The 26,281-nt window shown below is 43.3% G+C and overlaps 1 protein-coding gene and 1 long non-coding RNA gene across 3 annotated transcripts in view; one reads left to right on the forward strand and one right to left on the reverse strand.

The window, feature by feature from the left end:
• The window catches only part of LOC121395811, a 51,973-nt gene that overhangs the window by 17,253 nt on the left and 8,439 nt on the right, over positions 1-26,281 (forward strand). The gene's annotated exons all lie outside the window — the stretch shown is intronic.
• dym.L (dymeclin L homeolog) overlaps positions 7,088-26,281 on the reverse strand; it is a 256,941-nt gene continuing 237,747 nt past the window's right edge. The window contains exon 18 of one of the 2 annotated variants that reach the window (XM_041581086.1): positions 7,088-8,729. In XM_041581086.1, the coding sequence (XP_041437020.1) occupies positions 8,580-8,729 (150 nt within the window). In that variant the 3' untranslated portion in view covers positions 7,088-8,579. 2 annotated transcript variants of the gene reach the window in all.

Raw genomic sequence — 26,281 nt, forward strand, 5'->3', positions numbered from 1 at the left:
TACATATGGGAGGAGGGAGGTGCCATATTGATTCCCTTAGACAGTACAGTATGAGTGTATAGCTTATTGTGTGCCCAGAACATTCCTTCTCTGTATATTTGTATTTATACATATGGGAGGAGGAGGTGCCATATTGATTCCCTTAGACAGTATAGTATGAGGGTATAGCTTATTGTGTGCCCAGAACATTCCTTCTCTGTATATTTGTATTTATACATATGGGAGGAGGAGGTGCCATATTGATTCCCTTAGACAGTACAGTATGAGGGTATAGCTTATTGTGTGCCCAGAACATTCCTTCTCTGTATATTTGTATTTATACATATGGGAGGAGGAGGTGCCATATTGATTCCCTTAGACAGTACAGTATGAGGGTATAGCTTATTGTGTGCCCAGAACATTCCTTCTCTGTATATTTGTATTTATACATATGGGAGGAGGGAGGTGCCATATTGATTCCCTTAGACAGTACAGTATGAGGGTATAGCTTATTGTGTGCCCAGAACATTCCTTCTCTGTATATTTATATTTATACATATGGGTGGGAGCTGCCACGCAGAGTCCCATCACCGAATCTATCTTATTAACTCAGGGCAGACAGAAAACAGACGCACTAAGCAATGGGAAGACTTGGCTTTAATGCGGCTCCTTCTTCTTTCTCACTAATGCCCCGTGGGCTCCCGAAGCTTCTTATTAGTGATCTCTCAGAAAGCCTGTCAAGATAAAGGGGAAATGTGGAGAGAAGACAGAAAGGCCCAGTAATAACCCCCAGAAAGTGGTATTTCAGTAGGAATTCATTATGCGTGACGTGTCAGCACTCCCTGTAGGCTGCGGCACTCACACAATCAAAGAAAATAAGGAAAATCATTAAAAGATGCCTGAGGCCTCAGTGAGGGAGTGAGATAGAGAAGCTGCCAGAGTGCAGAGGAGAGAGGGATAGGGGAGGTAAGTGAAGCCAAGGGGTGCGCTAGTTCTTAACCAGCACATGTACCGCTCCATCTGTCCCTATGAACTAGAACATGTCCTGCTCCATCTTTCCCTGTGTTAGAGTCCTGCAGTGGGTCAGGTACCCGTGGGTTACCCACAAAAACCTACGGTAAAGATGAGGGTCGGCGGTTCTGCGGGTCGGGCCGTGGGTCTTCGCAATAGCTTCCTGATTCTTGATGGTCAGCGGGTCGTGGGTCCGGGTTGCAGATAAGGTACTTGCGGGTAGGGTCAGGTAGCAGTTCCAAGCGGGTAAGAAGGAGAGTGGTGGGCTCTAGGAAGGAGAGTGGTGGGCTCTAGGAAGGAGAGTGGTGGGCTTTAGGAAGGAGAGTGGTGGGCTCTAGGAAGGAGGGCAGTGAGCACTAGGAAGGAGAGTGGTGGGCTTTAGGAAGGAGAGTGGTGGGCTCTAGGAAGGTGGGTGGTGAACTCTAGGAAGGAGAATGGTGAGCTCTAGGAAGGAGAGTGGTGGACTGTAGGAAGGAGAGTGGTGGTCTCTAGAAGAAAGACTGAGGGCACGGTTCATTCACGTTCTGCTGGCAAGTCCAGTACAAAGCTAGTGCTCGAAATTGGGGCTTTCAGTTTCCGTAAGGAAGTTGACAAGCAACATGTCCTACTCTTCTCACTAGAGTAAATACTTTCTCTTGGTAATTTAGATCTGGAATACAATGGTACTTATGGAGCAACATGGGAAACATATTCCCTAGACCTCTAACTACCAATCAGATGCTTGCTTTTAGTATTTTAAGAGCTTTAGACCAGTAAAGTCTAACATTTCAACTCTCACATCACTGCCTCCAGCATTCATACACAAACATCTACCTGGTGGCTTTCTTTCCTCGGTGGGTCCCCCTTGTTCTCTCCACCAGTACCAAGACTTGGGGTCCATTCATCTTTCAGTGCTTTAAGGGTGCTACTATCCTCTCACCCCTTTGTTTCAGCATGTAGGTTCTCCTTTTGGGAGTATCAGCTGGACATGTCTTCTGCTAGTGGAACACATGGCACCACCCAAGCAAAGCAAGTGAAAGGAGGAGTATAAACGGTATTGCTGTAAGGGAAGGGTACAGGAGCACGGTCAAACTGGAGCAATGGGGGCCCACTGGGACTGCAACACAAAGGGCCCTCCTCGCAGTCACTACGGGCCCCTTACCAACTAAAGCGCCGCAACCAATCGCTAAGATCGCAGCACTGTGCGCATGCGCTACTGTTGCGGAACAAGATTCCTAGGTGGCCGGGGGAGCAGGTGAGGGCCCTTGAGGCCCAGTCCGACCCTGTACAGGAGCTTAGCTAGAATTAGGGGACACAACGTACAATCAGCGGAAGGAAAAAGTAAAAGATAAGAAACGAGGTGACTGGAGACGATGAGATGAACCCAAGACACATTTGCATTGTGTGAGTAACACCAGCGAGGGGACAGTCAGTACTGTGGGATTTATAGGAATAAAGAGTAGGGATGCACTGAATCCAGGATTCGGTTCGGGATTGGGCCAGGATTCAGCCTTTTCAGCAGGATTCTTCTGCCCAGCCGAACCAAATCCTAATCCGCATATGCAAATTAGGGGCAGGGAGGGAAATCGTGAGACTTTTTGTCACCAAACAAGGAAGTAAAAAATGTTTTCCCCTTTGCATATGCAAATTAGGATTTGGATTGAATTCGGATTCGGGGGTTTGGTCAAATCCATAATAGTGGATTCGGCGCATCCCTAATACTGAGGGATGTCATTTAAGGGGTTGCTCGTGTTTAAATGAACTTTTAGTATGATGCAGAGAGGGGCATCCTGAGACAATTTGCAATTAGTTTTCATTTTTTTATTATTCATGGTTTTTGAGTTATTTAGCTTTTTATTCAGCAGCTCTCCAGTTTGTAATTTCTGGTTGCTAGGGTCCAAATTATCCTAGCAACCATGCATTGATTTGAATAAGAGACTGGAATATAAATAAGAGAGGCCTGAGTAGAAAGATGAGTAATAAAACAAAGCAATAAAAATAAATGTGTAGCCTTACAGAGCATTTGTTTTTAGATGGGGTCAGTGACCCCCCCATTTGAACGATGGAAAAAGTCAAAAGAAGGCAAATAATTCAAAAACAATAAAAAAATAAATTGTAGACCAATGCGTAGAAATAACCATTCTATAACAGTAGATAACAGATGAATCAGCGCACAGCCTGTAGCCACTTGTGATGATGCTTCGAACCCGCCATCTGATTCGTTTTCCAGGCGACTAATCTCCCTGAATCTGCCTGTGTGCCCTGACCCTTAAAGTCAATGGGCGGTTTTTCTCAGTGCATTTTCACCACAGTTTCACGAAGAAATACGCACATGGCGATATTCGGAATTTTGCTGCGTATCCACGGCTGGCGAATAAATTCGCTCTGACCAAGCCCGGTGGCACGGAAACTTTTTGTCACCCAATTACTTCCTACAGTCACAACAATGGGGTTTATTTATTTATTTATTTTTATTTGGCAGAGCAGAATATTGACTTGTTATAACCGACTCAGCACCACAAATACTAACAATACTGGGAAGCCATTTCTTGTTCTGTGGGGTCTAATTAAAAAAAGAGCCAGTAATTAACAACACGGGGGAATTGAAGAAGGTCAGAAATTTCATTACAACGTTGTGACAATGGGAACAAAGGATTCGTCCCCCTTTTTATGTTTTCGTGGGGCCGAGCGCTGGTTTAATAACTGGTAATTTGATCAAGATGAAAAACAGATTTTTTTTTCTTCTAATTTTTAACGTTTCCCAAATGTTGTGTTTTTAGAAGGAAAAAACAAACAAAAACTTCCAGGCATTTCATCGATGCCCCGAACCATCTGTGTCTTGTTCATTATCATGGGAATTATGGGGAATTATGGGGAAAGTGGGAACTAAAGGCGCCTGCAAATGAATCTGGTTTCTCCCCATAAGAAAAAGAGAACAAGGGGGGGGGATTACAACCAATCAGGTGTCTGCAGCCAATAAAGGGCAAATGTATCAAGGGTCGAATTGAAAATTTGAATTTGAGTATTTTTTTATAGTCAAAACTGTCAAATTTGACTTGGGAGCTATTCAAATTCGATTCAAGTTATTTAAACAATTCTAATTCGAAAAGCTCCCATGAATTCGAAACTCGACCTTTGATAAATGTCCGTCTAGTTGGTAAGAATTATTCCTGAAACCATAAATAAGGGAGAAAGATATTAAGGCTTGTGTTTCCGGTCACCCAGAGCAATAAGGGGCCCCAGTGTCGGAGCTTTGTTGGGTCTTGTCTGGGGAGGGGCTTGGGTTTCCACCTTTTCCAAAAGTTTTTACCAGCTTGTGGGGGGGGGGCACGGGAACAAATGGGGGTGGTCCATGATACAAAAAGGGGCGGATCCAAGCAACGCGTCACAAAAGGAGGCGGGCCACATCAAGCGATGGCCGAAAAAAAGGTAAGTTCTAAGAGAATTGAGGGCGGGCCAAGGGCTTTTTTAAAGGGTATTACAAATTTACTACATTGCCGGTAAATTTGTAATACCGGCTCCGGCCTTGGCATGGTAAACCTAGGAGCGGCAGGGACTCCTGTTTCTGCACACAGGAATTTGTCTGAATATAGTTGCCACTTTTTAATCTGATGAAGTCCAGGCAAGGTGGAGGACTGTGACATCACATGGTCATGGGCAGTGATGTCATGGGGTGGAGTGGGTAACAAGGAGAGGTGGGGCCATGATGTCAGTGGTGGGGTTATGATGTGGCAATAGGCCAATAGCCCTGTCAATCTGAGAGAGTCCTGTCCTGATTTCCATATTTGGAAAACGGGGCAGGAAGTTTTGACTTGGACAGCCCTTCCAAAAAATAAACTGTCAGGGTAGAGGACAGGTAGGGGGACACTTAGGGCAGGACTTCGCGGCCGATTTCGCAGCGATCCGACGCACTGTGCAAAATTGCAGGCGTCACGTTGGATGCGACGGAAACAAGGTAAGTAATTCAATTGTCGCATCGTGTCGCATTGTTGATGCAACGCGACACGACTGTCAGATGCATCCGACAGTCGCGTCGCATCAACAATGCGACACGATCCGACACTGCCATTACTTACCTTGTTTCCGTCGCATCTGACGTGACGCCTGCGTCGGATCGCATGAGAAATCGGCCGTGAAGTCCTGCCCTTATGAGTCTCTGCTCCGCATGAATACAGCACTGAGTTCATAAAGCTGAAGACAGCGGCTAAATAAATAGCAATGGGCCAGTATATTTGCTGTCAGCCCAAGGGCCAAAAATATGGAGTGTAAAAAAAATGGACTAAAAACATCAGTGGGAATCGCTGCCCGATACAATGACACAACTTTTCTTCCAATGGAAATCCATGAATCCTTTACAGCAAGAGAAGACCCTGCCCAGTCACGTTTAGAAATCTTGTTGGAGCGATGGCCGTATCAGGTTGTTGATTGGATCCTCACCCTGACAGACTGTATCCCCATCATTGGGATCTGATTGTTTGGCCCTAGGGCCACCCCAACGAATCAGCCTCTAGCTGCAGGTACAGTCTGTGTTGGGAATTATATTTATGTTTAAAGGGGGTTTGTTATCCAGAAAACCATTATCCAGAAAGCTCCAAATAACGAAAAAAGCTTGTCCCCAATTTTATCCAAATAATAGATTTTTTTTTTTTAATATTTCCCTTTTCTCTGTAATAATAAAACAGTACCTTGTACTTGATCCCAACTAAGATATAATTAATCCTTATTGGAAGCAAAACCAGCCTATTGGGTTTATTATGTTTATATGATTTTCTAGTGGATTTAAGGTAAGATGATCCAAATTACGGAAAGATCTGTTATCCGGAAAACCCCAGGTCCCGAGCATTCTGGATAACAGGTCCCATAGCACTGATGGGGACATTGATACGAAAAGTAATCATCTTGGTGTCTTTTTTTTCCCTCTTCAGCCTGATTTAATATTAGAGAGAGATTTTATTTCCTTACTACAAGGTATGTGATCCGTGATCTGGAAACCCCTTATCCAGAAAGCTGGATGGCCATACATAGACTCCTTTTTAACCAAATAATTTTCCTTTTTCTGTGTAATAATAAAACAGTAGCTTGTACTTGATCCCAACTAAGATATAATTATTCCTTATTGGAGGCAGAACCAGCCTATTGGCTTTATTTTTTTTTTTAGCAGGCTTAAGGTATGGAGATCCAAATCACGGAAGGATCCCTTATTTGGAAAACCCCAGGTCCCGAGCATTCTGGATAACAGGTCCTATTAGTTTTTATTGCTTTTAAATTGTATTTAAATTCTATGTATAATTGTGCTCAGTTCTGCCAATGATTTGCAGAAGAAACAAGCTCACACTGTATCGCTTTAACCAATGAGAAGCAGCTTGTGCAGGGGGTGGCAGTAGAGTGTTGCTACGTGTGTTGCTATGCAGCAAGCAGAGGGCTTATTTCCTCCTAAGCAACACAGAGAAGGCAGACAAACAGGGGATTCTAATGTAACAATGGCCCATGGTGATTCAATGGGTGTCATTTATCAAGGCAGTAACTATGACTGCAAAGTGAGCTCGAAACATGTTGTGGCACAATTTTCCCCAATAAAATCACTTTTCAGTCATAGTTACTGCCTTGGAATTTTTCCTGCTTCCTACTATAATATATGACCGTGTCTTTTTGGGGTGTGGACACAGGACACCCCTGCAGGAGATTCTACCGACATTCGTGAATGGTGAGCTATAGTATACTTCCAATTTGTGTCATTTATCAACACTGGGCAAATTTGCCCATGGGCTGTAACCCATGGCAACCAATGTTGCTGCATTCATTGTTCTACTTGCAGCCGGCTTCAAAAGGCTAATCACTGATTGGTTGCTATGGGTAACTGCCCATGGGCAAATATGCCCTGTGTTGATAAATGACACAAATTGGAAGTATACTATAGCTCACCATTCACGAATGTCACATGATTGTTCCCCAGAGAGGGTCCCCACAACCCCCAGCAGTGCTACAGTGAGTCTCTAACACCCCGACAAGTTAACTCACTCATTGCTGGTGCAACAGTTTAAGTTCACTTTTAATCTGGGAAATATACTGCATCCGATCCGCCATACAGTTCTGCATCAACCAAAGAAACCATAGTCACTCCAATCTGTATAACTTTATATCATATATGTATAACACACGGGCACATGTACACCTTCTCCTAATCATCTTCCGGTCTGACAATTGACCACTGCCTGGTTGCTAGGGTACAAGGCGGCCTTAGCAACAAGACAGCCGTTCAAATTCCAAATCAAAATAATTTGGAATTTGTATTTGTAACATTAAATTTAATGTATATCAATAAATAAATAGAAACTAAAAGCAAAGAATCCGCCGCTGCCATCGTAACCCAAAATAACTTTGTTGTTGGTAAATGAGATCTGTTATACAACAGAATCCAAGGAGTTTATATGCACTTGCAAAAGTATTCTCTGGTTTCATTGGATGACCGGTTCTCTGGTTTCATTGGATGACCGGATCTTTGGTTTCATTTGATGACCGGTTCTCTGGTTTCATTGGATGACTGGTTCTCTCCTTTTTATTGGATGACCAGTTTTCTCCTTTTTATTGGATGACAGGTTCTCTGGTTTCATTGGATGACCGGTTCTCTGGTTTCATTGGATGACCAGTTCTCTCCTTTTTATTGGATGACAGGTTCTCTGGTTTCATTGGATGACCGGTTCTCTGGTTTCATTGGATGACTGGTTCTCTCCTTTTTATTGGATGACAGGTTCTCTGGTTGCATTGGATGACCGGATCTCTGGTTTCATTGGATGACTGGTTCTCTCCTTTTTATTGGATGACAGGTTCTCTGGTTGCATTGGATGACCGGTTCGTCTTTGTTTTCTATAGATATTACTCAGGATACAACAAGGTCCCGTTACCGAAAAACCATAATTTTGAGTTCTCTTGGAGGATTTAGTATTCAGAGAATTGCTCAGGGGTGTGAATACTTTTGCATGTTAGGAACATGAGCTTGCAATCGGATAACTTCACAGCTTTATTGAATCAAGTGAACCCAAATATCAGAAATACCATCATCCTTTATCATGTGAAACATTACTCGCCACCTCTCTAACAAATTAAAATAAAAAAACATTGCCTTAATATTATAGGGCAGGATTTAGACTGGGACCCTCCAGCAGTTATGGGGCTGCAACTCCCTGCATCCTCTGGCTGTCAGCTGGATACTGGGAGTTGTACTCCAAGAGACCGCAGGATCCTCCTCAATGTCCCTGTTTCAGTGAGAGACCCAAAAGCTGGAGGCATTTACCTGAAGGAAGGTGAGTGGCAAATACTAAAAATATCTAGCAATTATTATCCAGTTTAATAAAAATAGAACACATGAATAATATGCAATTTATACTTTGTATGAGGGACATTCCCTTTCCTAGAAGTTCCCATTGAGCCGGGGGAAGCAAAATAATAACAACAACAAGAGAAAAACGCCTGTGACGGAGGGCAGGATAGGCGCAGGGGCTTCTGGGATATCCAGAGTCAGGTTCTCTGGTGGGAGGTAACAGTGCCGAGGAATATGTCACTCCATGCGCTCAAGCAGACAGAGTGGAATTTCGCTTGACCCGAATTACTTGTCAACCGGAATCCATGGTGAAGAGCTGGACGTCCTGAGGATTCCAGTAGAGCCCAACTCCCGAGTGATACACCAAGGACCAAACATAGGGGATAAAGAATTCCTCTGGCTGCTCTTCTTCCACGTACTTGAACTTCAGCTCCGGGAATTTCTTACAAAGGAGAAATAAAAAAAGACACGTCAGATACAGTCGGTTCCCAATTATTTATATATACAATAATCTTTATACAAAAATCACTACGAATGATCAAAATCATTACAAATAAAAATCATTTGACTGGTTTATTATACATAGGTAGGGCAGCGGAAATGGGAATGTTTCGGACCCCTCTAATGTTCCACCTCTAAGTGTAATATTGCCCGTGGCAGTCTGTCCTGTGTTTGTCTATTGACCGGCAGCTTCTCCCCGTCCTGGTGGCCATGTCTCTAGCCCAGATAATCAGGAGAAGATTAGAGAAGAGAAAATTGCTGTTGGACCCAGGGACAAAATTACAGACCTGTATTCAGAAGCCGGCACTTTTTGAATAATTGGAAAGAAATTCATCCAACGGCAAATTGGCCAATATGTTATTATTTCTCTAAGGAGTGCTTGGGAGCCAATTGTCCCACCAGACCATATAACATAATGGCAAATGGAAAGATGGAAGGTGAGGGGGGTCTCGTTTCCGCCAACAGCACAATTTCTGGAAGATGGACATGTCCATTTATATGGACTTGGAGATTACACAGCAAATAACAAGGTGCAGAGCTGATTGCGCAGCAAGCGTAACCATTGCAGAAAATATCCTAAATTATTGTGGATTACTCACAGGTCCAATATACGGAGAACTATCTGTCCCTGGACTCATTTAATGAATACAAATTAGAGACGGACTGTCAGGCAATCTCTGGAAAGTGACCAGGAGGAAATCATTCTGATTGGTATATCCAGAGAATCAAATCCAGGGTCGTAAGAGTAGAAGGACATAAACATGACAGCATTTCCCTCCCTATGAATTGCACCATCACCAAGCTCACCACTAGTATGGGGTCACTGCAATTAATAGATACTGATCATCCCCTTCCATCGATGAGAAATACCAGAATCTGCCCCAAAGCAGCAATTAGAAGGCAATAACCACACAGAAAGGTAATCCGTGGCACTTGCCAGTGACTGCCAGCAGCTAGGGGCAACCTGATTGTCCTAAAAGCAGCAGAACCAAAGCAGCTTGTGTGCCAACTCTATGGTCAATGGAAGGGCTAGACTGTGTGACCCCTGGTTATGAAGGTCAACAACACCATGATGCATATATGGAAAGCATCTAACATTTATTATATAGTTATACCTCTGAGAGGTGTGGAGGGCCCAGGGTTAAACCTTTCTCTACTCTAAACACAGACCTAAGACATGGCACATGGTGTAGTTTACTGGAGTTTCATTGGTAACAGATGCATTTGGAAGGTGGGGTCACTATCATTAATAAGACACAAATATGGATTAAGGATGGGGCTACACATATGAGCATTCTCCCATGGCTACATGTGCACAGAGAGCTCAGCACTATATACTTTATTCTATTTGTGTCCAGAGCAGAGGCCTCAGCAGAAGAGGAATAAAAGACAGTTATGTGCACCATCTCGGAGGCCATTTCTGAAGGTCTCATTACAGGTGGCAGTCGTGTCTAACACTTGAGCTCTGCTGACAGTTGCCAGTGATCCCCTCACAGCAAGACACCATCTTCCCATGCGCCGTGCCTCTGGAATGCATCCTCGCTGCACATTCGCCAATCTCCTATTACCCCATTTCTGCTGAAATATTCTCTGTTCAGCCGCTCACTGGCGCTACAATTCACAGCAATCAATCCCTATCTGGAAGTTTGGGAATGTCCACTCATCAGTCGTTGTATGGGTGGGAGCTGTCAGCACTGCTAATGATATTATAATCTTCTGTATCCATGCACGGCTCCATGTGTTCTCTGTATCTGTGATTCCTGGGTGCCCAAAAGCCCAATCCATAACTATGATGTGTCTGACCAAATGCCTAAAGGCTATGGCACAGAGGGACATTTGCCCACCGCTGGAGTCAGGCTGAAAGCTGTGCCACTCAATACACCCCTCTGCCTGTCATGAAAGAGTATATTACTGAATATAATAAAGGTGGCCATATACAGGCCAATAAAAGTTGCAGCTTATTGGCCCATGCATGGGACTCTCTTGATGGTCTGCCCAATGGGCACATGAATGGAAATCAGGCTGATATCTATCCAGCAGGTTGGAAAATCCCATCAGTTGAGATCCAATTTGGAGCTTGATGTGGTCTTCCAGTGGGTCTCCGTAGGCCGGCAGTATGATCACTGACCGTGGAGCTAAACAATTGGATCAACCTAATTTGCCCAGTGCATGGGGGGCGGAGCATATCAGAGAAGATCCACTTATTTTGTGTCCTCACCAAACAAGCAACAACAATAAGTGTATGGCCAGCTGAAGTTCTGTTTGGCACAGAGCATATTTCTTGAAAATTGTCCATTCTGGAGAGAGTGGCACACAACTAACCAAGGGATTTGTTGCCCGGTCTCTGGTCTTTGCTCAGAAAGTTTCGATTTTTGGGCAATCACAAAACCATTGAAGGTCTGCCCGTGCAGTTGGGCATGCATCAGAGTATCTGTGTTTGACAGACACAACCTCTATCTATTACCAGTAAACAAAATGTCCCAATACACAGGGTGTTATAAATGTAACCCTACGTTGGCTGCGGCAGCACCCACATTTATAGCACCCTGTAACTGAACCTCTTAGCTCTCCAACAGCCACATCAAACTGGGTGCTGCAAATATGTCAGAAAGCAACATTTCCCCTGCCTGCAAATCCACCTGGACCATCATCACTTAAATATAATATTAATATCCAGTAGCGGTACTAAGAGACCTGAGAGATACGCTACTGATATGGCAGAAATCTACATGGGCCACAGTAAAATGTATGGGATTTCATTGCAGGCAGGTTGGAAGTGGCAGTTGCAGATTGAAAGGCTCTTTAACATGAGTTCAGCTGCCATGATGGGACGTAGGGCAATTAGCTGGCAGCTCTGCACATCCAGATACAGGAAGATAAATAATATGAGCTGAAAGTTTATCCTTTTCAGATATATAACAGGACAGTTCTTAAAGGAGAACTAAATTCTAAAAATGAATATGGGTAAAATGCCATATTTTATATAGTGAACTTATTGCACGAGGCTAAAGTCTCAGCTTGTCAATAGCAGCAATGATCCAGGACTTCAAACTTGTCACAGGGGGTCACCATCTTGGAAAGTGTCTGTGACACTCACATGCTCAGTGGGCTCTGATTGGCTGTTGAGAAGCTAAGCTTAGGGCTCGTCACTAATTATCCGGCAGAAAATGAGCTTCCTGGCTGTAATATAAGCTGATGCTACAGGTTTGCTGATTATTAAATTCTGATGCTAATTGCACTGGTTTCTGTGCTGCCATGTAGTAATTATCTGTATTAATTACTAATCAGCCTTATATTGTGACATTTCTATTCTATGTGTACTGTATATTGTGAGTGGGTCCCTAAGCTCAGTAAGTGACAGCAGCACAGAGCATGTGCAGTGAATCAGCAGAAAAGAAGATGGGGAGCTACTGGGGCATCTTTGGAGACACAGATCTTTACTGCTAAAGGGCTGTGGTTGCCTTGGGCTGGTACAGAAGCACAAAACATACAGTACAACATTTCTAGCTACTTCTTTAGTTAGGCTTTAGTTCTCCTTTAAGGGGATGGCTCCTAAATCCCATGGGGTGGTGGGCTTGGCGTAACCCCTTTGTGACATCACATACCATCATATGATACAGGTGTCGTTCATGCGATGCTCCTCTTAGTCACAGAATACGGGTGTCGGCTCGTTGGGATACAAAGGCGCACTGCTGTAACCACACGGGCAAGAGAATACACAGACCATTCTATTATTTATGTGGCTCGGACTAATAATAAACTGGCACGCTCTGCAACGTGATTACACCGAGGAGGACAATGTTTGCAAAGCTCCCGGTGCCATTAATAATGGAGGGGAACCTTATCTTGTCACTGCTTGGCCAGCTGTCTGCCTGACGTCTTCCTTTTTCCACTTGTTATCAGACACTTCTATTTGTTTCTTCTCTGTGCAAAGAGTGGGGACATCTTGTTAAATACATTGGTTCTGGCACTGCTCCCCCAAACTGCTGTCCATTCCCAATTAAGAGAGAATGTGGGTCACGTTTCCATCTATCTTTTATACAGGGGTCCTCAGCCTAAGGGTACATTGCTTCACAGGTCAGAACCAGGAGTGCAGAGAATACAGGGAGCCAGACAGACACTGCTTTTATTTGCTTTTTAAAGCTTTATCAGAAAGGTCTATATAAATACACCAGTAAACCCTCGAAGTAATGTTGCTCTGAGTCCTCTGTCCAAATAAACACCACATTTCTTTCCTTCTATTGTGTACTCATGGGCTTCTGTATCAGACTTCCTGTTTTCAGCTTAATCCTCCAGGGCAGGGCTTGAGCATGCTCAGTTTGTTCCTCTCCCCCTCCCTCCTCCCTCTCCCTGCTGTAATCTGAGCCTCAAGCTATACCTGAGCAGGGAGAGACTGAGGCAGGAAGTGATGTCACACCAAGCTAATATGGCAGCTGCTATCCGAAACAAATAGAGAGGACTTTTAGAGCTGTTTACTTAAAAGCATTCTGCAGAATAAATATAGTCTTATAGCTTGCACTATTGTGGTTAATCTATTGGCAATAAACTGCTTCGGTAGCTTTCCTTCTCCTTTAAACTTCAAACCCAGTGACTGTGTGTGGTTAATGGGAAGTTGCTAGAGTTTTTGGGTGGAGTTCCCCTTTAATCAATCAGTATAACGCCTCCTGATTAATAAGTAGCGTCTGACCCGGGAACGCAATGGGATTTATATTATACAACAAAGTGAGTCACATTATATTGTGCAAGAATAATCCCACAAGCAGAGTCTAATCCCTGACATTACAGACTGAACATTCCATTGGCCTCATGCACCAGTCGCCCTCCTCGCTGGGGGTTTAATGGGCAGGAAACCACATGGGGGTCGGGAAGCTGTTTTCCCCCTAAAATCTCAGCCCAAACTTCCAGTTACCCTTGTTCAGAGGAGGAGTGGGGGGGTTGGAATCCCAACATGAATGGCTTCTTTAGTTACTGATCAGAATTCTGCAATCTGAAGCAGAGAGACCAAATAAACGCCCCCCTCGTCTCGCAGCCGGAGCAGAACATTGCGTGAGCAAAAAGCAGAAGTAGATTCTAGCGGTTTAGGGAGAGGCACAGAAACGAGACAGTCCAAATGCTTCTTAGACTGTCTGCTCCCCAATCACGTCTTTATCTCAAAGCCACAGGAAACCATTGGAACAAACACACAGCGAGACAGAGCGAGAGTCAAAGAATAGAAAGCGGCCGACCCAGTCCCCTAATTCACTGTCCTGCCCCTCTGAACCAGGGACCCCCCTCCACTTCTACAGGACACGGCCACATTGATAAGGGCTCAAGTCTGTCTCATCCAATCACATCTACAGTTTCATCCTTTAAACGGGTCGTTCACCTTCCAAACAGATTTTCCAGTTTAGTTGTTTTTAGATTGTTCCCCAGAAATAAAGATTTTTTTTCAATTACATTCCATGTTTATTGTTTTCCAGAATTTTAGTGTGAAGCTGAATGTTGGTGTCTCTGATGTTTGAGTGTAAGCTCAGTGACCCAGGTGCAGATTCTGTTACAATTTGCTCCATTAGTTGATACATTTCTCAGTAGGATCTTTGGACAATATTAGCAACTATTGTATCAATTCTAAGGGGACAGACACACTCTTAGATTCGGGAAGATTAGTCGCCCGGCGACAAATCTCCTCTTTTTCAGGGCAACTAATCTCCCCAAACTGCCTTCCTGCCGGCTAGAATGTAAATCGCTTCCCTTCGTTTTCCAAAGTCGCCCGAAGTTTTCTCATGTGGCAATTTGGAAAACGAATCGATCCGAGTGCCATCCTGCCGGCCATTTACATTCTAGCTGGTGGGAGGCAGTTTGGAGAGATTAGTCGCAGAAGAAGAGGAGAATTATCGCTGGGTGACTAATCTCCCCAAATCTGAGCGTGTGTCTCTGCCCTAACAGCCGCCTTTAATAAAACTCAGGGATTCTGCTCAGCAGGGACAAAGATATGAAATTGATCAACTAATGGATCAGTTTAGAACAGTTTACAGGGTCGGTGCCCCCCCCCCCGCCTGAGCTGCTTCAGAAAGACATAAGAAGATGAAAAATGAAAACTAGAAAGTAATTGGAAAAAGTCTTTATTTCTGGTGAACTACCTGAAAACAAATGAACTGATAAAAGTGTTAAAGCAGAAAACTGCAGCCTGCCACCCACTAGGTGCTGTTCAACCCACAGCACACCCTGATGTCCTTCTGTGTATATTCTGCACCTACCCCAGCTGTGTTTTATAGGGGCACCGGCCTGTAGCTGGATCTGATTGGCACCTACCCCAGCTGTGTTTTATAGGGGCACCGGCCTGTAGCTGGATCTGATTAGCACCTACCCCAGCTGTGTTTTATAGGGGCACCGGTCTGTAGCTGGATCTGATTGGCACCTACCCCAGCTGTGTTTTATAGGGGCACCGGTCTGTAGTTGGATCTGATTGGCACCTACACCAGCTGTGTTTTATAGGGGCACCGGTCTGTAGTTGGATCTGATTGGCACCTACCCTAACTGTGTTTTATAGGGGCACTGGCCTGTAGTTGGATCTGATTGGCACCTACACCAGCTGTGTTTTATAGGGGCACCGGTCTGTAGTTGGATCTGATTGGCACCTACCCTAGCTGTGTTTTATTGGGGCACCGGTCTGTAGCTGGATCAGATTGGCACCTACCCTAACTGTGTTTAATAGGGGAACCGGTCTGTAGCTGGATCAGATTGGCACCTACCCTAACTGTATTTTATAGGGGCACCGGTTTGAAGCTGGATCTGATTGGCGCCTACCCTAACTGTGTTTTATAGGGGGCACCGGTCTGTAGCTGGATCTGATTGGCACCTACCCTAACTGTATTTTATAGGGGCACCGGTTTGTAGCTGGATCTGATTGGCGCCTACCCTAACTGTGTTTTATAGGGGGCACCAGTCTGTAGCTGGATCTGATTGGCACCTACCCTAACTGTGTTTAATAGGGGCACCGGTCTGTAGCTGGATCAGATTGGCACCTATATACAGACTAATCTGTAAGCTCTGTGATGCCCTTCCCAGTGGGTAAATGAACAGAGGGAACCCGAAGCCCAGGAAGACACCCTGCAAAGGGTAAGTCAAACCAGAGGTAACTGGTGAATAGAGAAAAGGATGTGGGAAGCAGCAAAGGTGAATTAAATGCAACCAAATAAACACAATACCTATCCAGCACTTTACTTGCCCTTTAGGCTAGGGCCAGATGGGGTAGAAATCAGCCTGCTAAATTCCGCAGGCCCCTAACCACTAGCCGAATCTCCTTGTCTGCTGCATCTGGAAGCCTTCTTTTGTTTCTGTCGAGAACAGACTTGGCAAATTTCGGCAAAGAAACACAAGATTTTGCACCAAGAATAACTGACAATCAGAGCGGGCAGTTAATACAGGGGATGGGACACTTAGAGGCAGATTTATTAAGGTTCAAGTTCCATGAAAAATTCGAGTTTTGGAGGTCATTTTTAAGTCAAAAACTGATTTTTTTTTTTGAGTTAAAAAAAACCTCAAAAATACCCCCAAACCCTAGAAATAGCTGAAATCTGGAAATCATCTAAAACCTGTTGAGGTCATGTAGGAGTCAATGACAGAGGTCCCTTGAACCATATGAAGATGTAAATAGCCTTCATGATGTTCCGGGTTTTTTTCAGAGGGTTTTGCCCGAAAACTTGATCCATTCGAGCAATGTGAGTTTTATTTCGCCGAATACTCAATAGATTCGGGTTTTTGGGTTTAATGGTGAAACCATTCGGTGAAGCCTATGCCTGTTCCCATTAGCCAGTAACAAGCAGGGGCCTTGGACAAGTACATTTAATAAGGGAGAATGCAAATAGACTGCTGGGAAACATACTGTGCACAATGCTTTCCTTATTTACACACCACCAGTAGCTGCACCCCCCCCCCCACCTCTTAGACTGAACAGGCACCAAATCCCTTATACACCACCCGTCCACTACTTTAATTTGCTTTGCACAAGTCCCACCTCTGACATGAACATCTGCAATGCTGGCAGGCGGCACAGGAGATGCACCACAACTGCAAAGAGACACATTCTGACTGCAGGGTGTAATGGGCTGAGCTACATGGGACTCTCCTATAGGCCAATAAGAAAAATCTCTCTCTATACACTCAATAATATACCCTCATACCATAATGTCTAAGGAAAACAATATGGCAACTCCTACCCATATGTATAAATACAAATATACAGAGAAGGAATGTTCTGGGCACACAATAAGCTATACCCTCATACTGTACTGTCTAAGGGAATCAATATGGCACCTCCTCCCATATGTATAAATACAAATATACAGAGAAGGAATGTTCTGGGCACACAATAAGCTATACCCTCATACTGTACTGTCTAAGGGAATCAATATGGCACCTCCCTCTCATATGTATAAATACAAATATACAGAGAAGGAATGTTCTGGGCACACAATAAGCTATACCCTCATACTGTACTGTCTAAGGGAATAAATATGGCACCTCCCTCCTCCCATATGTATAAATACAAATATAGAGAGAAGGAATGTTCTGGGCACACAATAAGCTATACCCTCATACTGTACTGTATAAGGGAATCAATATGGCACCTCCCATATGTATAAATACAAATATACAGAGAAGGAATGTTCTGGGCACACAATAAGCTATACCCTCATACTGTACTGTCTAAGGGAATAAATATGGCACCTCCCTCCTCCCATATGTATAAATACAAATATAGAGAGAAGGAATGTTCTGGGCACACAATAAGCTATACCCTCATACTGTAATGTCTAAGGGAATCAATATGGCACCTCCCTCTCATATGTATAAATACAAATATACAGAGAAGGAATGTTCTGGGCACACAATAAGCTATACCCTCATACTGTACTGTCTAAGGGAATAAATATGGCACCTCCCTCCTCCCATATGTATAAATACAAATATAGAGAGAAGGAATGTTCTGGGCACACAATAAGCTATACCCTCATACTGTACTGTATAAGGGAATCAATATGGCACCTCCCATATGTATAAATACAAATATACAGAGAAGGAATGTTCTGGGCACACAATAAGCTATACCCTCATACTGTACTGTCTAAGGGAATAAATATGGCACCTCCCTCCTCCCATATGTATAAATACAAATATAGAGAGAAGGAATGTTCTGGGCACACAATAAGCTATACCCTCATACTGTAATGTCTAAGGGAATCAATATGGCACCTCCCTCTCATATGTATAAATACAAATATACAGAGAAGGAATGTTCTGGGCACACAATAAGCTATACCCTCATACTGTACTGTCTAAGGGAATCAATATGGCACCTCCCTCCTCCCATATGTATAAATACAAATATAGAGAGAAGGAATGTTCTGGGCACACAATAAGCTATACCCTCATACTGTAATGTCTAAGGGAATCAATATGGCACCTCCCTCTCATATGTATAAATACAAATATACAGAGAAGGAATGTTCTGGGCACACAATAAGCTATACCCTCATACTGTACTGTCTAAGGGAATCAATATGGCACCTCCCTCCTCCCATATGTATAAATACAAATATAGAGAGAAGGAATGTTCTGGGCACACAATAAGCTATACGCTCATACTGTACTGTCTAAGGGAATCAATATGGCACCTCCCTCCTCCCATATGTATAAATACAAATATAGAGAGAAGGAATGTTCTGGGCACACAATAAGCTATACCCTCATACTGTACTGTCTAAGAGAAACAAAAAGTGAGTATGTATAACTGCATATAGAAAGGGAATGTTTGGGGTGGAGATTGCCTTCTACTTCACTCTTATTATAAAGGAGCTGTAGCTGTTTGGCAGGTTGAAGATGAGGAGGGTAATAGCTGAAGGTACAAACATTTATATGATAACAGTGCTCTGGGTAGAAGTGCCATTTAGGTGGCTGGTATATTCCCATGCTTAGCTGCATTTCTGACTGCTGCATGTCCCCGCATTATTTCTACATGACTTCCCTGGGCCTAGGGTTGCCACCTAGGGTTTACTGGCCTGGTCATTAAAAATGATGGCTGATTCCAATGTTATTAATAGGGAAAAAAGATAAAATATATAAGAAGGCCGGTATTTTTTAGCCAGAAAAAAAGATAAAATATATAAGAAGGTCGGTATTTTTTTAGCAGAAACAAAGATAAATATAATATAGGAAGGCCGGAATGTTTTTCCAGAAAAGGTGACAACCCTACCTGGGCCACAGACAGAGCAAGAGGAACGTTATGCAAACAATGCAAATAAGCCTTCCCCATAAAGTAACCAAAGTAGAGTTAATCTAACAGAGCAACTGACTCCAGGTCACTAGGTTAGTTGGGTTTGCTCAGAGACGCTGCCATATGTCTACATTCCTGGAATTGTCTCTTTAAGAGTTGACTGTCACTAGTGGAGCCATCAAGTCTTCATGCTGCTTGGGTCCGTCACTGAGATCATCTGATTCCCCCATCATATACTAGTGGTGTCTCCCGGAGCAACTCACCCAATGACACGGATTGTCTGGGGCATCATTTATACAGAAAGGATTATTGAACTGCTACATTTCCCTGCAGGGGAAACCCTATACAATATATAGTTGCGCACACAAAGAGTATATACAGAAATGTAGGTGCTAAACTCATGGGGGGGGGGCAAACAAATAATTGCATGGGGCCCTTTCTTGCATTCTTATAATGACCTAAAATACATATAGACTGGGACATACTAAACTCCTCCCCTACCCCCTCTGTCTCATTTAGATTTTGATGAACTGCAATTCCCAGCATCCAATAACTTAAACAAGTTGTAGTTCAAAAACAAATTAAAAGCAGCAATTTGCCCTAAACAGCTACGGGTGTAGCATTGTACGGTACTACAGGGATTTTAATGACATCAGTACTAAACATGTAATTGTATTTATCCTGCCGTGTGTTCTGGGGTATTATACATGGAATTGGCACTGTATTTATCCTGACGTGTGTTCTGGGGTATTATACATGGAATTAGCTCTGTATTTATCTGCTGTGTGTTCTGGGTATTATACATGGAATTGGCCCTGTATTTATCTGCTGTGTGTTCTGGGGTATTATACATGGAATTGGCACTGTATTTATCCTGCTGTGTGTTCTGGGGTATTATACATGGAATTGGCACTGTATTTATCCTGCTGTGTGTTCTGGGGTATTATACATGGAATTGGCCCTGTATTTATCTGCTGTGTGTTCTGGGGTATTATACATGGAATTGGCACTGTATTTATCCTGCTGTGTGTTCTGGGGTATTATATATAGAATTGGCACTGTATTTATCTGCTGTTTGTTCTGGGTATTATACATGGAATTGGCCCTGTATTTATCTGCTGTGTGTTCTGGGGTATTATACATGGAATTGGCACTGTATTTATCCTGCTGTGTGTTCTGGGGTATTATATATAGAATTGGCACTGTATTTATCCTGCTGTGTGTTCTGGGGTATTATACATGGAATTGGCACTGTATTTATCCTGCTGTGTGTTCTGGGGTATTATATATAGAACTGGCACTGTATTTATCCTGCTGTGTGTTCTGGGGTATTATACATTGAACTGGCACTATATTTATCCTGACATGTTCTGGAGGATTATACATGGAATTGGCACTGTATTTATCCTGACGTGTGTTCTGGGGTATTATACATGGAATTGGCACTGTATTTATCCTGCTGTGTGTTCTGGGGTATTATACATGGAATTGGCACTGTATTTATCCTGCTGTGTGTTCTGGGGTATTATACATGGAATTGGCACTGTATTTATCCTGACGTTCTGGGGTATTATTAGGGTTGCCACCTTTCGCAAAAGTGGGGGGCGGGTACAAAATGGGGCGGAATATGATGGCAAAGGGGGCGGGCCATGATGTAGAAGGAGGCGGGGCCACAGCGCATCGATTTCCAAACAGGACAAAAGATAAGCTAAAGTTTACAGGGGATTGGGGGCGGCCGAGGGGTCTTTTTAAGGGCATTACAAATTTATCGGCAGCTACATTGCCGGTAAATTTGTAATACCGGCCCCAGCAGGTGTTTTAGTGGCTAGACCGGTAAAATACCGGCCAGATGGCAACCCTAGGTTTTATACATTGAACTGGCACTATATTTATCCTGACATGTTCTGGAGGATTATACATGGAATTGGCACTGTATTTATCCTGACGTGTGTTCTGGGGTATTATACATGGAATTGGCACTGTATTTATCCTGCTGTGTGTTCTGGGGTATTATACATGGAATTGGCACTGTATTTATCCTGATGTGTGTTCTGGGGTATTATACATGGAATTGGCACTGTATTTATCCTGACGTGTGTTCTGGGGTATTATACATGGAATTGGCACTGTATTTATCTGCTGTGTGTTCTGGGGTATTATACATGGAATTGGCACTGTATTTATCCTGATGTGTGTTCTGGGGTATTATACATGGAATTGGCACTGTATTTATCCTGACGTGTGTTCTGGGGTATTATACATGGAATTGGCTCTGTATTTATCCTGACGTGTGTTCTGGGGTATTACACATGGAATTATCCTGCTGCGTGTTCTGGGGTAATACATGATATTGGCTCTGGGAAACTTTAAAAAAAATGTGAAGAAAATGTCTTTATCACATCACAGAAATCTCCGACTGCCTATGTGGGTGTGGGCCCGGCATGCCCTGTACTCTCCACATGTACATTAAGGCCCGGTCTGTATTAAACCCACGCAGCACCACAATAGGAACTCTGCGGCGTTTGATCCGATGGATGCCTCGTGGAATACGAAAGAGGAAAGTTACATTTGCATACACACAATGTGCTGGAAACGGAGAGGATTTAGCATTCCATGTATTTATGTTGGGTTCATATCAAATCTTTGCCAGACTTGTAAATATAGAAAAAACAGAAAACAACAATTGCATAAAAGCAGAGACAGACTTTGTGTCACCAAATGTTAACTGTGTGATCAGAGCAGCCTAGGAAGCGGACCCTTATCTGTCTGAGTTCAGGACATGCTGACTAATACCCCCTATTCAGGCTCCAGACCTCTGGCTCCAGGATCTTTAAGCCCTGGGAAGTGTGCGTGATAAGCTCCAAGCTCCCATTCACTGCTAGCGCCAGCACACATAGCACTTCTGCTTGTTACCACTGATACCCTGATAACCCTCATTCAGCTCCCCCACACTGTCAGCACTCGCTAAACTTGCATCTGGCAAGAAAAGCAGAGCAGGGCCATTCCCAGGCCATTGGTCTCAATTACAGACCTGTCCAGCAACCAAGGGGTTAATGCTATAGCGATCAGTAAAGGAATGAGTTGAACAGACTCCATCTTGCATTTATAGTCTGTGTATCAGCAGCACATCCATGCTATATACACTATAACCTTGTTTGATGATGTGTGCTATATGTAACAATCCCCACCTACATCTACTTATATACCTATACCCTGGAAACTGCCTGTTCACTGGACACACTTGAAAATTGTAAAATGTTAGCAGCATTCCTGTCCTGCTTTATGGCAGCTGAGATTCTAGCTATCTGTATAACAGAACATTTTGTCCCAGTGGCTGCACAGATCCTATCTGATCCCCATTGTAAGCAGCAGTCCTGTCCTGCTTTATGGCTGAGATTCTAGCTATCTGTATAACAGAGCATTCTGTCCCAGTGGCTGCACAGATCTTATCTGATCCCCATTGTAAGCAGCAGTCCTGTCCTGCTTTATGGCAGCTGAGATTCTAGCTATCTGTATAACAGAGCATTCTGTCCCAGTGGCTGCACAGATCCTATCTGATCCCCATTGTAAGCAGCAGTCCTGTCCTGCTTTATGGCAGCTGAGATTCTAGCTATCTGTATAACAGAGCATTCTGTCCCAGTGGCTGCACAGATCCTATCTGATCCCCATTGTAAGCAGCAGTCCTGTCCTGCTTTATGGCAGCTGAGATTCTAGCTATCTGAATAACAGAGCATTCTGTCCCAGTGGCTGCACAGATCCTATCTGATCCCCATTGTAAGCAGCAGTCCTGTCCTGCTTTATGGCAGCTGAGATTCTAGCTATCTGTATAACAGAGCATTCTGTCCCAGTGGCTGCACAGATCCTATCTGATCCCCATTGTAAGCAGCAGTCCTGTCCTGCTTTATGGCAGCTGAGATTCTAGCTATCTGTATAACAGAGCATTCTGTCCCAGTGGCTGCACAGATCCTATCTGATCCCCATTGTAAGCAGCAGTCCTGTCCTGCTTTATGGCAGCTGAGATTCTAGCTATCTGTATAACAGAACATTCTGTCCCAGTGGCTGCACAGATCCTATCTGATCCCATTGTAAGCAGCAGTCCTGTCCTGCTTTATTGCAGCTGAGATTCTAGCTATCTGTATAACAGAACATTCTGTCCCAGTGGCTGCACAGATCCTATCTGATCCCCATTGTAAGCAGCAGTCCTGTCCTGCTTTATGGCAGCTGAGATTCTAGCTATCTGTATAACAGAGCATTCTGTCCCAGTGGCTGCACAGATCCTATCTGATCCCCATTGTAAGCTGCAGTCCTGTCCTGCTTTATGGCAGCTGAGTTGTATAACAGTATTTTGTCACATTCTGTCATGCTTTATGGCTGATGTCCTGGCTTTCATTATAAAACAATGTTTCAGATATTACAGATTTGCTAAATGAAAGAAGTGCAGAAAATCTGATGCTGAAGAAGAATAAATGGAATGAGAGAGGTCAATAAAGAAGACAGAACACACAGACGTGTATAGCTGAACAGACAAAGGCAGACTCAGAAGGGAAAATGATGGCAGGATAATATCCATTTAAGAAATGGCTGGTGCATTCTGGGAGTTGTAGGGCGAGAACTTTTATAGTAAATATTATATTCTGCGCATGACTTACTGGCAATCATTTCACTCGAAAAGGACCTGAGTAACCTTTACGGCTGCAGAACTGACAATAAGTTGTTATGTCTCCCGGCTCCCAGAGGCAATGGCAGCTGATGTTGGAGACAGACATTGTGTCTTGTGAAGGGCCGCGAGTTATTCTGCCTGTGTATTGGCTCCAACTCCTCCTGTCTTACAGCCCTAAGTACAGACCCATTACTGGCTGCTGATAAGCACTGAATGCTGGGGGATAACTTGCCAAAGAGGGGATAACACTTACAAATGACATTTTTCACAGGACAGTCCCGATTTTGACAGCTCAGCCCGCAGTCCTGTATTATTACTGAAATGTACCGACTTTCTCTTTGATCTCCTGCACTGAACAGCCAGAAAAAGATACAAAGTTTATAAAACTTAATTGGATTTTGGCAGAGAGAGAGAGAGAGAATACGTGGCAGGTGCACTTAGATTCTTTTGTAACAATTTAAATAAACAATTGTAAAAGTTTAAAGGGATCCTGTCATCGGAAAAAATGTTTTTTTTTCAAAATGAATCAGTTAATAGTGCTGCTCCAGCAGAATTCTGCACTGAAATCCATTTCTCAAAAGAGCAAACGGATTTTTTTATATTCAATTTTGAAATCTGACATGGGGCTAGACATTTTGTCAATTTCCCAGCTGTCCCTGGTCATGTGACTTGTGCCTGCATTTTAGGAGAGAAATGCTTTCTGGCAGGCTGCTGTTTTTCCTTCTCAATGTAACTGAATGTGTCTCAGTGGGACCTGGATTTTACTATTGAGTGTTGTTCTTAGATTTACCAGGCAGCTGTTATCTTGTGTTAGGGAGCTGTTATCTGGTTACCTTCCCATTGTTCTTTTGTTTTGCTGCTGGGGGGGGGGGGAAAGGGAGGGGGTGATATCACTCCAACTTGCAGTACAGCAGTAAAGAGTGATTGAAGTTTATCAGAGCACAAGTCACATGACTTGGGGCAGCTGGGAAATTGACAATATGTCTAGCCCCATGTCAGATTTCAAAATTGAATATAAAAAAAATCTGTTTGCTCTTTTGAGAAATGGATTTTAGTGCAGAATTCTGCTGGAGCAGCACTATTAACTGATTCATTTTGGAAAAATTTAAAAAGATTTACGCAATTTTTAAATTTAAAGATACGCAAATAAACAATTGTAACAGTTTAAGATAAGCAGGTATCTTGGGGAAACAATTTTTTTTTTTTTGGGACAAATTTTTTTAAAGCTATTTTATATACAGTATGCATGCATGTATATATATAATATATATCTAAGTTGCCATTCTAGGCATGAGCCTACAGCTATGGAATCTATTATCTGGAAACCCGTTATCCAGAAAGTTCTGAATTACAGGAAGGCCGTCTTCCATAGGCTCCATTTTAACCAAATAAAGGAAACTTTTAAAAAATGGTTTGTCTGTGTAATAATAAAACAGTAGCTTGTACTTGATCCCAACTAAGATATAATTAATCCTTATTGGAGGCAAAATAATTATATTGGGTTAAATAATGCTTAAATGATTTTTTTAAGGCACGGAGATCTTAATTTACAGAAAAACCCCAGGTCTCGAGCATTCTGGATAAAAGGCCCCATACCTTTATAATTATAGCCCTGTTCAGCCTCTGTACAGTGATTAGAAATGACATTGCCCCTTACAACTTCATCAGCGCCACTACCACAAGGAGTGTTGGGTTCTTAGCCCATTGCCTGAACGGTCCCATGGGGGCTGCTGGGCACTGAATAAGTTATGTCTGGCCTTGCCCAATTACATCTACATTACACTCATACACTGCCGCCATACTCTTCCTTACCCTCTAACTGCACACCTGCACCCACCATGGCCGCCCAGAGCCGTTATTTTACTAGCCCCCACCCCCATGGCCGTCCAGAGCCGTTATTTTACTAGAACCCCACCCCCATGGCCACCCGGAGCCATTATTTTACTAGCCCCCCCCCCTACTAGGGTTGCCACCTGTTCGGTATTTTACTGGTCTGGCTGTTAAAAATGATGGTTGATCCCAATGTTATTAAAGGACCAGTAACATCAAAAAATTTAATTGTTTTAAAGTAATACAAATATAATGCAGTGTTGCCCTGCACTAGTAAAACTGCTGTGTTTGCTTCAGAAACACTACTATTGATTATAATAATAAGCTGCTGTGTAGCAATGGGGGCAGCTATTCAAAGGAGAGAAAGCTCAAGTTACACAGCAGATAGCAGATAAGCTCAGTAGAACATAATGGTGTTATCTGTTATCCATTAGTTAACCTGTGCCATATAGCCGTTTTTCAATTTCCGCCATTGCTACTCAGCAGCTTGTTTATATGAACTATAGTAGTGTTTCTGAAGCAAACAGATTCGTTTTACCAGTGCAGGGCAACACTACATGATATTTTCATACTTTAAAACACTTTCAGTTTTTGGTGTTACTGTTCCTTTAATAAGGAAAAAAGATAAATATATAGGAAGGCCGGTATTTTTTTCCAGAAAAGGTGATAACTCTAATAGCCGCCCAGAGCCGTTATTTTACTAGCCCCTAGTGTTGCCACCTTTCTTTTAAAAAAATACCGGCCTTCC

This window comes from Xenopus laevis, chromosome 1L (genome assembly GCF_017654675.1).
Source record: "Xenopus laevis strain J_2021 chromosome 1L, Xenopus_laevis_v10.1, whole genome shotgun sequence".
Lineage (NCBI taxonomy): Eukaryota > Metazoa > Chordata > Amphibia > Anura > Pipidae > Xenopus > Xenopus laevis.